The following is a 14,588-nucleotide window of genomic DNA, read 5'->3' on the forward strand; positions in this document are numbered from 1 at the left end:
AAAATAAAGCCATAAAGTCAACATTACACGGACACAACTACCTGCAACAAAAAACACCACCTGCGGTCAATGACGGCTTTGACAGAACGGCGCGATATTTAAGAGTGACGTCACGACTGTGCACGAGGGGTTGCGTTGGGTTACGTGCGTCTCGGGAGGGACCTTACTTGCTAATGCTAGGCTAGCGGGCAGGACGATGCTCTGAATTGGGGGCAACTGGTCAATAACGGTGGGAAATGGCACGTTTTTCTCTTACATGCGTCCTCGGTATACACTAGCGGCTAAACGATACTCCCCCGCATGGTGGAGAGACACCTCTCCTTTTACTGGGAGTGTATTCAATTTTGATGCCAAGCTGTTTTTTGCGCAAGTATCGTCGCTCTTACACTTGTATGCCTGTAAACGAGAAACGCCAGTGTTTTCTAGTGCTGTCCGTGGAAACGCAGCAACGGAGGTGACATCACACGCTGACAGGCAGGGAGAGCGTACAGGGGAAAGGTGGACCCCAGAAATGACAGCTGGAGCGCCGCAAAGCTAAACACTGAGTGGCCGAAGTCCGGAGAGATAGCTCGGGGTCTGTGCTCTGCAGATGCCGCCGCGGGACTGCCGCTAACCTCGCTGTGGTTACACAGCTGTACGTGTTCTGCACCTCGACTTGACCTGAATCATACAAAACACACAGCCTGCGCCGCCTTTCTGCAAATTCATGATGGTGTCGCTGCTGGACGACAGCGAAACATGGCCCACCGTTCATAACCAGTGAGTAACTGCTGGTGTTGATGGTGTAAACAAAAAACAAAGCTGTCGCTAAAAAATGACGAAATGATGGTGCTCGACGATCGCTGCTGCAGTGCACACCCGTAGTCAGGCAGCCCCAGTGTAAGTGTTCGTTATTTCACAGTAATATGCAGTGAGATACATGTGCACAGTTGAGGATGGGATGCATCAGAGATCGTCTGCGAAAACTGAGACGCGGGATAAAAGTGGACCGGGTCAGAGAGCTGGGCCGGCAGTATCCCGTCTTCTGCTTTCTGCTGTTGGTCCTGCTGCTTTCCACTGTGCTTTTAAGCAGGTGAGCACACTGTTCTTCTTACGTCTTACACTTTACATCCAGGAGTGCTTCAGTGTCTTTTTTTAATTGCAGTGCACTTGTTATGGTTTCACAGATATATCCACATTATTGTCGTGTTTTGGTCCTTCCTGGCTGGAGTTGCCACTTTCTACTGCTCTTTGGGGCCTGAGTCTTTGCTACCCAATGTCTTGGTCTCCATCAAACCAAAGATCAAGGTGGGTCAGCAATGGGCCATAACAGTTTGCGTGCAATATCTAATTGTGATTTTTTTTTCTTACAGACATTGTGTCTGTGATGTGTTTTTTTGTGCGTAAAACTTCAGGTTTAATATTCATTGTGTTGTAGTTTCAAAACAGGATTGAACATTACAAAATGACATAATCCAAATATGAACCATTCTGCTCTAATACACCAATAACTTAATTTACTTAATATATGAATCCTTCCTATTCCTATGTATTCATAATTGGTGCTTTCATGTACAATATCATGGTTTACAAGAGTAAAAAAGATCCATGTTGATATTACTTATCACCCATATCCAATTATAACATTGATACTAAGTGTGTCTGGCTGGAAGAATGCCGTTTCCCCCACCAAAATCTGATTATGTCCTCCTCAGTCCACACCCTACATCCTCAGAATGTCATCAAAATCTGTTGTTTACTTTTTGAGTTGTGCTGCTCACAGACAGACAAACAAATGAGCAAAGAAAGGTAGGTTGAAAACAGAGAAAATAAGAGGCACAATAGTGGCAGGACCCCCATAACTGTTGTTCATCTTTATAAACGCTCTCTTGCAGTCGTACCAACAGGAGTTGTTCCCACTGGGACACAGCTGTGCCGTATGTGGAAAAATCAAGTGCAAAAGGCACAGGTGAGTGAGTGCGTGAGTGCGTGAGTGACCTGATTACTGAGTAGGACAAAGTGATAGAAGCTGTGAGTGTACAGTGTTTTATTGTGACCTTATCAGTTGTGTCAACAATAGCTGTGCTGAATTGATTAAGTCTTGCGACACACTGAGTACCAATGCTACATTGTCTACTACTAACACTGGCTTTACTTATACAGGTAACAGACAGTGTAAATCAAATAAAACGACTTAGAAACTATGCTAAACTGGCACAATTGTTGTTTTTCTTTCATGACAATTGCGTTTGTCTATATACACACATTAGGGTCTCATGAACGTGCTTGTATTATTACATTATAAAAGATGTTTTACCACCCTCTAGTGGTCAGACAAGATACTAATGCTTATTTTTTTAATTGCTAGACCGACCCTATTACTGGAAAATTATCAGCCATGGCTTGACCTGAAAATTCCCTCAAAGGTTGACGCTTCTCTGTCAGAGGTAATTCAGGCATGGATTATTTTCAAACTGCCATTTGATTAATTCACCGACATTTTAATCTAATGAAAATGATGTTTTCCTCCTTAGATTCTGGAGCTTGTTCTTGAAAATTTTGTGTATCCTTGGTATAGGTAAGCTAGTTTTCTGTATTTAGTTTTTTCTGTCATGTGAGACATAATATGTGTTACTCTGAGTGACAATGGCATTTTTTAAATTTTTATTTTTAGAGACATCACCGATGATGAAGCGTTTGTCGATGAGCTGAGAGTGACTTTGCGTTTCTTTGCAGCCGTGTTAATCCGCCGCACCCAGAAGGTGACAACCGGTACTGTACACGTCAAAATCCCTGAAATCCTGATTGACTTGCTTATTTTTTTAATACCTTTCATTTTTTTACTCAGGTGGACGTGGCGTCCCTCATCACACAAAAGCTTCTGAAAGTGTCCATGAAGCACATTGAAATAATAAGCAAGGCCAGACAGAAAGGTATTGCTGACTACAACCACCCACAGTCTATTTGTCACTTTGAAGTGAAATGGTACATTCCAGCACACATGGAAATGAAAAGCCATTCTGTGAGTCAGTACATGAAAACATAGACTTAGCCTGTTCGCTTTTTTTGTAGTAAAGAACAGTGAGTTTCTTCAGCAAGCTGCCCTGGAGGAATATGGTCCTGACCTTCACGTGGCCCTCCGCAGTCGCAGAGACGAGCTACTCTACCTCAGGAAGCTGACAGAGATGCTGTTCCCTTACATTCTGCCACCTAAGGCTACAGACTGCAGGTAACTCACATCACCAATAGTAATAGTAATTTATCCAAATGGGTCACAAACCATGACCCCATCTGCACATTTTGTCGTCTAAGAAAATGTCTGGAAGTATAAACACAACACAGATACTTTGTTTTCCACTTCCTTATTTCCTGCTCCCTTGTCTCCTCACTCCTTTCAGATCTCTTACTCTGTTAATAAGAGAAGTCTTGGCCGGTTCCGTCTTCCTTCCTTCAATGGACTACTTGGCTGATCCTGTGAGTGTAGACACACAGTGGGGTGGATTTATATTTAGCGTGCATGTTTACTGATGTTATCGTGAGCAAGATGTGCTCTTTATTTATTTTCCTTTCAGGACACAGTGAATCATTTAATTTTGATATTCATCGACAAGTCCCCCGTAAGTATGCTTTTAACCCGTGTGCTCTAATTATATGTGTGTCTTTAAACTCATTGCTGAATTTGTGGATGAGTTCCATGAATAATAATAATAATAATAATAATAAAAATGTCTGTTATCTACTTTGTCCATCAAGCCCGAAGAAGCCACAGAGCCTACTTCAACACTGGTTCCTTTCTTGCAAAAGTATTCTGATACTCGCAACAAAAAGCCCTCAGTAGGTTTTTTCCCTCTCATGTAGAAGCGTTTCGTGATGAAATGTTATTTTCTCATTACTTTTTTAATCACTACATAAATGCATGCAACATCCAATCAAATCAAAACATCGACCATGTACCGCGAATGAGCCACGGGATACTGCATGTACATCTATTATTTACTGCAGTCACAGTATGCAGGGTGTGTGTTTACGCTTCTCTTCCTCTCTCCACAGGTGCTGAAGCTCGAGTTGAAGGAAATCAGAGAACAACAAGACCTTCTCTTTCGTTTCATGAACTTTTTGAAGCAAGAGGGGGCCGTTCACGTGCTTCAGTTCTGCCTTTCCGTTGGTAAGATTTCAAAAGAGGCCTTTTTGAAGTTGTAGATGCTGGGATGTCAACCTAACTGAAGACATAAGTTTTGCTTTTTTCACTTTGGGTAAAAATGTTTTTACTTAACTTCTCAGAGGAATTCAACGATAAGATACTGTGCCCGGAGCTGTCGGACTCGCAGAAGATGCTGCTTCACGAGGAGGTGAAGAAGATCTTCGAGACCTACTGTTTGGACGAGAGTGTCGACAAGATCCGCTTCGACCCCTTTATCGTGGAAGAAATACGCAATAGTGTGTTAAGGATTGCCTCACAGTGATTCTAATTGATTGGGAAGTGCATATATATATATAATTCTGGATATAATTTGATTAACAAATGTATTTTGCATTTCACTTCCCAGTCACAGACGGCCCATACGAAGAGGTGGTGAAACTGCAGACCATGAGGTGTTTATTTGAAGCCTATGAGCACGTCCTGTCCCTCCTGGAGAACGTTTTCACCCCCATGTTCTGTCACAGTGATGAGGTTCGTATCTGGTATCTGGTACAACTCGGTGTCACACTGTTTAACTGCATGTGTCTGAGACTTTATTAACCAAATGTTTTGTTCTGTATTACGTCTCTTGTTATTTTCTTTCTTTCCAAATATGACTGTATTAGTGCAGACTTTATATTAATATCATGCTGATTTTATTTGTGCCAGATGTAACAAAGCTACATCTGCCAAATTCTGGAATGAGATTTTTTGTTTATTTATTTATTTATTTCTTTTAAAAGAGTTCATTGACTCTCTTGTGGTATTATTCTCATCCGATGTCTCAACCACCAACCGCTATCGTCCGTGTCATCAGTACTAGAGGCGCAACTGGCCAATGAGCTGCCACTGGCTTAGTGCCAAGCTGCCATGCGATTTCACCCCTTAGAGGCTGTTTCATTGAATACAGCTTGGTGTTCCACAGCAGGACACTGTCCTGCATGAATAGTATGTCTGGAAAATAAAATCATATGACATTATTAGATTATTTTTCCACACGTTCTTCCCCCAAATTAATTGTGCGGTCATGATTTTTATTTATTCTATTTAAATACAGCAATTTACATCAGAATTAAACTGTGCTGTGTCTTTCAGTACTTTCGCCAGCTCTTACGAGGCGCTGAGTCACCGGCAAGGAATTCCAGGATGAGCAGGTAGGCGTCACTGATCATTTAGTATCAAAAGTGCAATTAAAACACAGAATGCTTAATGCATTTATTTATTAAGAGGAAATTCATTAGTGTTATCTTAAGTTCCCATCATTTAAAATCTTACTGATATTATATACATATTTTGAAATGTTTGCAATTCTCTGTATTGATGATGATGACTGCCATATGAAGAATATAAAGTATAAATGCACAAATAAATATGAAGTCACACAACCTATTTTATCTCAATATAGTCTTACAATAGACATAAATTAGCAATACAATTTATATATACTTTATTTTGCATCGTGGTCGTTGATTTAAAGGTAAACTGAGTTGAGCGCAGAGATAGAATGTCATGTTTCTATCCTGGGGTGTGGTGTGTATGAGGCCACGGTGCCCTGCCACTAACTCCTTGTGCATATTGTTCCAGAAATAGCCTCAGTTTGGATGACATTCGGTGAGTATATGGCATCAGTGTGCTGATCAAAAACAGTGGCTGGCTGAGCAGTGCTGCTGCACGCAAGATTCAAAATACACTCCATTCTTGCCTGACTGGTCTACAGAGGGAGATTTACATTACAAATCCACTTGGGGTTCGTTTCAATCAGGGAGTTCAGTCCAATAAGCTCTAATTGACGATAATACATCATTTCATTGGGGGATGCTATTTAATCGTTACATACTGCACCTATTTAATTTAATTTAATTTAATTTAATTTAATTTAATTTAATTTAATTTAATTTAATTTAATTTAATACACAAAATGTATCTCTTGTTTACGTCTGATATTTCCCCTTTTTTTACATTTATAAACAAAACATGAATTGTTTGAATAAAATACAGCAGTGTCACTTCAGTTAAATAGTTTAGTTCAAAATCAATATAAGGAAATGAAATAAAATAAAACCACATTCAACAGAAGTACTACCCGTTTCAATACTAAAAATACATCCAAACATGTGTGAAATCAAGTAACGTGACACCTCACAATATAAATAATACAGCTGTGAGTTCAAACAACACATGCTGGCTCATTTACAGTACATGAGCTTCACTCTTTCCTCCATCCATCCATTTTCTACCACTTTATCCTCCACATTCAAACACAGAATGTTTTTATATCCTGCCATACGAATAAATGAATTATTTTAACAAGGTCTACACCAGCATAATAATAGCATGAGTGATGATTTGTTAAATGGTTATCAGGCTACTCAAGAGTCGTGCTACTGAACACATGCGATACAAAATCTTACATTTCGGAAGCTCATATTTTGGTTGCAGCAAACTTCTGGTTATGAAAGTACTCGTGTTATTAATTGATTCATTAAGGAAGAATTTAAAAAGGAGCATCAGTCATGCCACTCAAAGGAGACGGAAGAAATAGTAACGCTGCCACTCTGTTTGTAAATGCTGACCAACTAGGAGCCTAAACTCCCTCCATGTCTGCGATGCACTAACACCACCTCCCTCTTCCACTGTGCCTGTCACGCCATAAATGTATTTCCATCACCATGCTGTGTCTGTGACTCTATGTCCACCCTTGATTCTGCAACCTCCATACTGCCTGCCCTGGTATGATCCATGGTCCTCTCCCTCCTCTTGCCCACGGGAACCTGACCCTGGTCTGCTCATAGTCCTTGGGACTGGAGCCCCGAGTCCCCGTCCTCACTGTTCACGGCCTCTGGCAGCACTTCACCTGCATCTTTCAATTCCCTCCATGTCCAGTCCACAAACTTCACAACCTTCCCATATGGCTCGCTATCCCACCGCCACCCATCGCCAAAGTAAGTCAGGGTCCATCCGTGTGTCGCAGGCTGCTCAGTGTGATGTCCTGCTGTCCTGCTGTCCTGCTGTCCACTGTCGTCCAGCGTGACCCCAGTCTCAGTCAGACGCCTGCATGATGGGACTGCTGCATGGGATCCTGTTTTTATTTGTCATGTGTCCCCTCGTCCAACTCTGTTGTGCTGTTCAGACAAACAACGCCCTATTGTTTTTTGACGATGATGACTTTTCAGTGTGAAGTCTATTCAGAATGACACTAAGCCTTTTTTTTTGGTTTAACCTAAACTCACTGGGACTCACACAGCACCTGTGATGTTGTGCATGTTTCCTGATCACTGATCGTTTTTTTTATTCGATCCCCATCAAATTAGACATCTCTCCATGAAATCCCTGATTGCTGTGTTGAGCTTTTTGACCCTGCAGCACTTTTAACAAACAACCAAATATTGTGAGATGACTGAATTGACTTTTTTTTGGCTTTGGCTACTTTGGTTTTACTTTTACTTGAGCCTTTTCCTCCCATGTTCAATCATCATTTAAATGCAGTATGCTGCTCCTTCTGTCCCATTTTCTTCTCCACATTATCTTTGTTGTAACCTCTGTGAAGTTGTGTCTTCAGCAAAGCACATGCACATCTCCCCCCCCCCAGCGTGCATCATCTAACAAATGCATCATTTTTGGCCTGCAGGAACACGTCGAAGCGGGGCGAGTCTTTTGGGATCAGCCGCATTGGCAGCAAGATCAAAGGAGTGTTCAAGAGCACAACCATGGAGGGAGCCATGCTGCCATCATATGGCTTAGTAGAGGGAGAAGATGATATGGTAAGGCAACGTACACATAATCCAAACTGTTGTCATGACAATAGGTCTCTGTTAGACTCCAGTCTGGATTTAAACGTAAATGAATGTCAATTATTCCGAGGTGTGAAATTCCAATCAAAGCACTGTGTTGTTACTATCACCGCCACTTGGGGGCATTGGTGGGTAAAGAAAGTCAATTTATCAAGTCTCTTTCCCTTGTGTGACCTCTAGAGTTAGAATAGAATAGAACAGAATTACCTCTGCCGTCCGTCATAATGTCCGCTTTTCATAAATTAGCAGTTAAATGGCAGTTTTGTGGGATCCAAGCACTATGAAAAACAAGAAAATCACATGCAAATATGACATTTTTCCCCGACCATATTGTATGAACAGATTTAGTAACCAATCTTCTGTGCATGGTGCAGCCAAACAGGATTTTGTAACCGTATCATACTTTTTCTTACATTTTTCATCCTGTACTCGCTGGATGAGGACATCCTGTGTTTCCCTTTTTTGTTTGCTGAGTCATACAGTATTTCTAACATCTACAGCACGTCTATGGCTTTATAAGGTGGAAACTAACAAAGAGAACACACATAAAATGAGGCTGACGTACACATTAACAACTCAAATTGTAAATAACTTTGTTAATTTAACAGTTGAACTCGGAAGAAACAAGAAAAGAAGGTTGTTCTACCTGGTGTTTTAAAAGAGCAGCACTTGACCACTGACTGTACTCTGCTTGTCCTTAACCTCCCTCACTGTCTTCCATTCAAGGTGGAGGAGGCCATGATGGTGCTGGAGGACGACTCGCCCATGGAGGCAGCCTCCACACCCAGCACCCCTCGAAACCTCTCAGCCTGGAACATCACAATCCCTTACATCGATTTCTATGACGACGACGTGAAGAGGGAGAGGATTCCTGTGTTCTGTATTGATGTGGAGCGCAATGACAGGAAGGCAGGTGAGGCCTCAAGGACCCGTCCTTCTGCCTCAGTTCGTCTGATCGGTCACAGTTTTGCTTTGAACTATAATGTCTTTCATTCCGATAAATAAAATAACAGAAATCAGCATGCAAATTAAGTATTACTCTTATTCGATCTACTTCATTTTAACATTTTTATAACTGATTCAAACTTCATTTTTATCCCAATAGAGACTTGAAATTAAGTGTGTTCCTCTTGTTGCTCTCTGAGCTGTCATTAGCAGTGATTTTAATGGAGATTGCTGCTTCCATCTTTACAACAGAACACATTGCTTCAGTCTTTCCAAACTACATATTCTTTTGGCAACTCCTCTTTAATCTGTGTGTGTGCAGCTTGAGGCTTCTTTGCACAAGTGTGAGGCATTCAGGGGATGTCTGTAAATTGTAGTTACCGAAAGCATCCCTCCGCAGTGCACACGTCTCTGCTATCAGGTGCCACGCTACAGGTCATTTCTCAAACTGTTGCAAACAGGAAGTTAATGTTGTCGCTGTCTGTCTTGTTTGTGTGCAGTGGGACACGAGACCGAACACTGGTCTGTGTACAGGAGATACCTGGAGTTCTATGTGCTCGAATCAAAGCTCACCGAGTTCCATGGTGAGTTTTGTGCGTTTCATTTCTCCAATTTACAACGAAGCGTAACCAGGAGATCTTTTAGTTTTTCTGCCTTTTGTAAAGTGGACAGGGAGCAGAACTTAAAATGGTACAGAGAACAAAGTATACAGTGCTAATGAAGAAGTTAAACACCTCAAAATCACTTTGAGCTGTGATTTATTCGAACAGCCCTCATTTGCGTTATATAATGCACATTACATGCCGATTAAGGCACCAACATATCAAAACTGAGGAGTTCACAGATCCACAAAGAGAAGCAATTTGTCTGTAGGTGCCGCTTTTATACACACACTGGCATGTTATTCTGGACATAAGCATCTCTGGAGCGGGTTAGGTGTGCAAGACAAGTTGCCATGGCAATGCTTTATCTCCTGGTAAGATGTGATCCACTGTTACAAAATTACCTCATTTACTGCAAACCCTGCTTTGTCGTTGAGGCATCTGTTTTGTTTTGTATTTTTCTTTTTTTCTATTCATTGCCATGAAAGAGACATTCGCCGTCTAAAACAGTCTCATGGATTCCAAGGAGTTTCCAGAGAGTTGCATCCAAGGGTGCGGTTTTAATCACTAAGTTTCAAGTTTAAAAAAAATAAATAAATAAAAAATGGTAGGAGATGGGGGTCAGCGGGGGAAAGCAGTGCAGGGAATGAAAGCTGGGCAGTGAAAGGAGTCAGATGACTGCGTAGCAGGCAGAGGGATGAGGGGCACTGGCGACTGGTGACCCCGATGAATCAATATGGGACTCGCACAACCTCGCAACTGCTGTTCTCTTTTCCCGGTAATACTCTCTGTGAACTCTCACATCGCCTCCCCCAAGGCTCGTTTCCAGACGCACAGTTGCCTTCGAAGAGGATCATCGGCCCGAAGAATTACGAGTTCCTCACATCGAAGCGGGAAGAGTTTCAGGTGTACCTTCAGGTCGGTGTTTGAGAAGATGCTTAAGACTTTCATTTTATGTTCTTTTTTCACTGCAGTCTCTCAGCAGAGAAAGTGTAATTGTGCCAATATCTCACCAAACACTGTTCAAATACATTTGAAAACCTTTATGTAACTGCGTTTTTATGACTGACATTCATCTTAAATAACAGTAACAATGGAGGATAAGTGCAGATTTAATTCAGTTTGTTATGTATTTTTAATTCATTATGCTTTTGTGTTTTCTCTGCAGAAACTTCTGCAGCACCCAGAGCTGAGTAACAGTCAACTCCTGGCCGACTTCCTGTCCCCTCACAGCATGGAGTCTCAGTTCCTGGACAAGATGTTACCCGACGTGAACCTGGGTAAAGTATACGGCGCATTCTGGCTGAATGAGACGTAGAGAGTAAAGATAAAGGCCAGTGAGATGGATGGGGTTTTATTTTGCAGAAAATTGCCAAAGACACTGGGAAAATGTTTGATCGGCTTGACTTTGGGTTTCTGTTGAATGATACTGCGACAGATCCATACATCACTGAGATAACGTGTCTGTGATTCACAGGGAAAATCATCAAGTCAGTTCCCAGCAAACTGATAAAAGAGGTAAGGAACGTACTGCCTCTGTCACTCTATATCTATATTTGACCCTTTTTTATGTGTCTGATTTATCTGATTCTCAAGCTAGGACAAATAAATCTTGAAGAGAAGTAATACATCACAACTTATCCATTCAATGTTTGTTTTTTTTATTATTATTGTGTCATGCACAATAAATATGCCCAGCCCAAAAGGGTTTACAGGATGCCGTAATTTAAAGATACAGAGAAGCAAGCCAAAGAAGATAATGTATAACAATAAAATAAACCTCCATGACATTATTAGTCCGTTATCGAGGGAAGGCTTCCTATTCTTACCTGAGCAAATTAAGACCTTTGACTCATTCATTTCTTCAAATTTGCTTTAGTATAAGATTCTTGATTTGAATATACTGTATTTGCAATGTTGGTTTTATCAAAAATGTCTTTTATTGTCGTTTTTCTTCAAATCTGGATATTAATTCACTCTAAATTGTGTTCATGCTGCATGATAAATAATTGCGCTATATATATGTGTATGTACATAGTGTACATCAACATCCTCTAGAACAGAGGTCTCAAACTTGCGGCCCTCAATTGATTTCCACTTAATATTAGGTTATTTCTGTAGTTTTTTAAGGCAAAGATTCATTTTATATCATAAATAAATTTTTTATATGTTATATATTGTTCCATATCAACACTTGTTTTGACATTCTGTCAAAAATATTGGTATTGCAGTTGCTTTTTCCCCAAAAAGTTGGACTTTTTTTTCCACTTGACCGGCCCCCTCCTGACCAGACTCAATGCTCAGTGGCCCCCAGGTCATTTGAGTTTGAGACCCCCTGCTCTAGAATCTCTTAAGTCCACTCTGGATGTTGTGATTTATACTGATATTTTGCTTTTTCACCAGAAAGGTCAGCACCTGGAGCCTTTCATCCAGTCGTTCTTCAATTCCTGTGAATCTCCCAAACCCAAACCGAGCCGACCTGAGCTCACCATCCTGAGCCCCACATCGGAAAACGATAAAAAGGTTGGCAATCTGAATTTAAGTCACTCGGAGCAGGAAATGTCTTTAGTTCTGGTTTACAGTGCTTAAACACCCCCACCCCCCCCCTCTTGTAGCTCTTCAATGACCTGTTCAAAAACAACGCCAACCGATCAGAATTGACTGAGAAAAGACACAATCAGAACTACTTCTTGGAGATGATCACTGTTGACGGGTTGTACGACTACTTAATGTATGTGGGTAAGTGAAGTTTGTTCATAGCAATCTGCCCATCGTCACACCCCATTTATAAAAAATACTTTATTATTATTATTATTATTATTATTGACGACAAAGTTTCTGTGGCATTTTAAACATGTCGTTTAGAAATAGCACACTCTTTTAAAAGTAGTAATAAAACTACAGTAGGTGTTCCTTTTTCCATTGAATATTTCTTATAGAAGCAGTGACGTTTATTAAAGATGTAGAGCAGAATTATAGGTTCATGGTCATGGCCGTGACGAGTACACCACTGGACGGCTGATGTTTTTATCCCCGTTCCTCTCTTTTCTCTCGTTCGTCATGGTTGTCAGGCCGAGTTGTCTTCCATATCCCTGACTGGCTGCACCACCTGCTAATGGCTGGCAGGATCCTGTTCAAGAACACTCTGGAGACTTACACAGACTACTACCTTCAGTACAAACTGGACCAGGTGGTCCAGGAGCACCGGCTCGTCTCACTCATTACCCTGCTGAGAGGTACGCGGCAGGCAATTACATCAACGATATGGGGACATATGAGTGTGAAAGCCACATTTTTAGTTTAGTTTTTCTCTTATCATAACACTGTTTTGCCATTAACTGCCTGATAATGAGCAGCTAATTGTTATTATTTATATAGACATTTAGTTTGCATGCTCTCCTCGTGTGTGCGTGGGTTTTCGCCGGGTTCTCCGGTTTCCTCCCACAGTCCAAAAACATGCAGATTTGGGGATTTGGCAACCCTCATGTGGAGGATAAAGTGGTAGGAGATGGATGGGTGGATTATTTATATCGCACTTTTCCTAACAACGTTACAAAGTGCTTAACGGGTAAAACCAAGTAGGTTCAATACAAAGTGCATAACAATCTTTTTTGGGGGGTTTTTGTGTGTGAAAAAGTTTTTGGGGGCAAAACAAAGGGATCTGAGTTCATTCTGTGAGCAACAAATTGTTAAGAAAGTCAATAAGCATTGTAAGCTCTTCTGAGCACATGGAGGATTTCCTCTGCTTCCATCACCTGCCTCTAAAACAAACCCGTGTTTCAAGTCTTCCATTCACAGAGCAATCGGCTAATAGATTTTTATTTGTTTGTATTCATGATTTAGATGTTGTGTATGTGAATGTGAATGTCGGGCTTCTCTGCAACAAATTGCCCCATAGGGAAAAATAAAGTTGTATTGCATAAGAAGCAGTAAAAGAAACGTGGTCAAAATCAATCAAGTTGTTGACTAAAAGAATACATACTTCAACAAATAAGACAAATAAGAGCAGTGTATGATAAGTACATGCAAATGATTCATTTCCTAAATCTTAGCATAACGCAGCGTTTTCACTTTAAACACTGTGTACTTTTCTAGACACCGTCTTCTGTGAGAGCAGCCCACCGCGCTCCGCCCAAGACAAGCAGAACAGGGCGAAGAAGACGTTCGAGGAGATGATGAGCTACATTCCAGGTATTCATTTTGAAAATGGTCCTTTCCCACTCACAAGACAAATACCCTGATGAGACCGAGCAGCCCAATTTCATAAATACATTCATAAGCCATTTATCTTCTATCAGACTTGCTGGGGAAGTGTATCGGAGAAGAGGCCAAGTACGAAGGAGTGCGTCTGCTCTTTGAAGGATTGCAACAGCCAGTTCTCAACAAACAGGTACAAGTGTCTCCTGAGCCTACTGTCATCCTGTATCCAAGTATATGTCTCACATAGGGATAGGAACGACTTTCTTTTATTTACCTTCCTCAGCTCACATATGTGCTACTGGACATCACCATTCAAGAACTTTTTCCAGAGCTGAACAAGGTGAACTGATGCTCTAAACTGTATGTGATCATGTAAAAAAAAAAAAACCAAACAAACAAAAAAGAACATTTCAAATGTTTTTTTGTGTTCACTAAGAGTTTATTTCCTCTGCAGGGACAGAAAGAGACCACTGTGATGGCTCCATGGATGTAAGAAAAACAACAACTGTTCATCTGAGACGCGCTTAACAACGTCGTGAGACATTGATTTATCCTCATCCTACCGCCTGCTGTAAATAGCTTTTTTTTTTTTTGTAAAATAAATTATTCCCATAAACGACAAACAATGTTCTTTATGTCTCAGTAAAAGCACTTGTTTTCTGGCGAGCGTGCTGTAGTATTGACACTTTTATTCAGTCAGAATCAGAATAGCCTTTATATGAATTATTGAATTTATAGTCAATTCAAACAATATTTTAATATCACAGCAGTTATAGTAAGTGTTACCTCACATAGTCCTGAGAGATGATAAAAGTACCGTATATATCTAAAAGTACCATTTTCTGTGTCGAGGAAGATACCAACCAACATACAGCCACTTGGGATTTGCTG

General features: G+C 40.9%; 1 protein-coding gene across 9 annotated transcripts; it reads left to right on the forward strand.

The window, feature by feature from the left end:
* The first annotated feature begins 140 nt into the window (after window positions 1–140).
* LOC122783444 (sorting nexin-14-like) lies at window positions 141–14,326 on the forward strand. Of its 9 annotated transcripts, none has more exons than XM_044048241.1 (30): window positions 150–1,072; window positions 1,167–1,287; window positions 1,875–1,948; window positions 2,348–2,426; window positions 2,514–2,557; window positions 2,654–2,741; window positions 2,828–2,912; window positions 3,052–3,208; window positions 3,378–3,453; window positions 3,552–3,596; window positions 3,733–3,813; window positions 4,030–4,144; window positions 4,261–4,416; window positions 4,527–4,651; window positions 5,255–5,313; window positions 5,744–5,770; window positions 6,952–7,101; window positions 7,788–7,920; window positions 8,677–8,863; window positions 9,396–9,479; window positions 10,315–10,415; window positions 10,666–10,777; window positions 10,975–11,015; window positions 11,901–12,020; window positions 12,113–12,236; window positions 12,569–12,733; window positions 13,593–13,688; window positions 13,796–13,887; window positions 13,981–14,057; window positions 14,152–14,190. In XM_044048241.1, the coding sequence occupies exons 1-29, from the start codon at window positions 936–938 to the stop codon at window positions 14,044–14,046; spliced, it is 2,940 nt and encodes a 979-aa protein (XP_043904176.1). In that variant the 5' UTR covers window positions 150–935; the 3' UTR covers window positions 14,047–14,057; window positions 14,152–14,190. The 9 variants fall into 9 exon arrangements, with proteins under 9 accessions (XP_043904182.1, XP_043904180.1, XP_043904176.1 ...); XM_044048239.1 differs by having other exon boundaries at window positions 151–1,072; window positions 13,981–14,037; window positions 14,152–14,326; XM_044048242.1 differs by lacking the exon at window positions 6,952–7,101 and having other exon boundaries at window positions 151–1,072; window positions 13,981–14,037; window positions 14,152–14,326.
* Window positions 14,327–14,588: the final 262 nt, after the last annotated feature.

This window comes from Solea senegalensis, linkage group LG16 (assembly GCF_019176455.1).
Source record: "Solea senegalensis isolate Sse05_10M linkage group LG16, IFAPA_SoseM_1, whole genome shotgun sequence".
NCBI lineage: Eukaryota > Metazoa > Chordata > Actinopteri > Pleuronectiformes > Soleidae > Solea > Solea senegalensis.

Bases quoted from the DNA above. Each gene is read 5' to 3' on its own strand.
- LOC122783444 (XM_044048239.1), top strand. From the start codon at position 936: ATGGGATGCATCAGAGATCGTCTGCGAAAACTGAGACGCGGGATAAAA. The intron at 4,652-5,254 runs GTTCGTATCTGG...TGTGTCTTTCAG, and splicing joins TGTTCTGTCACAGTGATGAG to TACTTTCGCCAGCTCTTACG. The intron at 5,771-6,951 runs GTGAGTATATGG...GTCTGCTCATAG, and splicing joins CTCAGTTTGGATGACATTCG to TCCTTGGGACTGGAGCCCCG.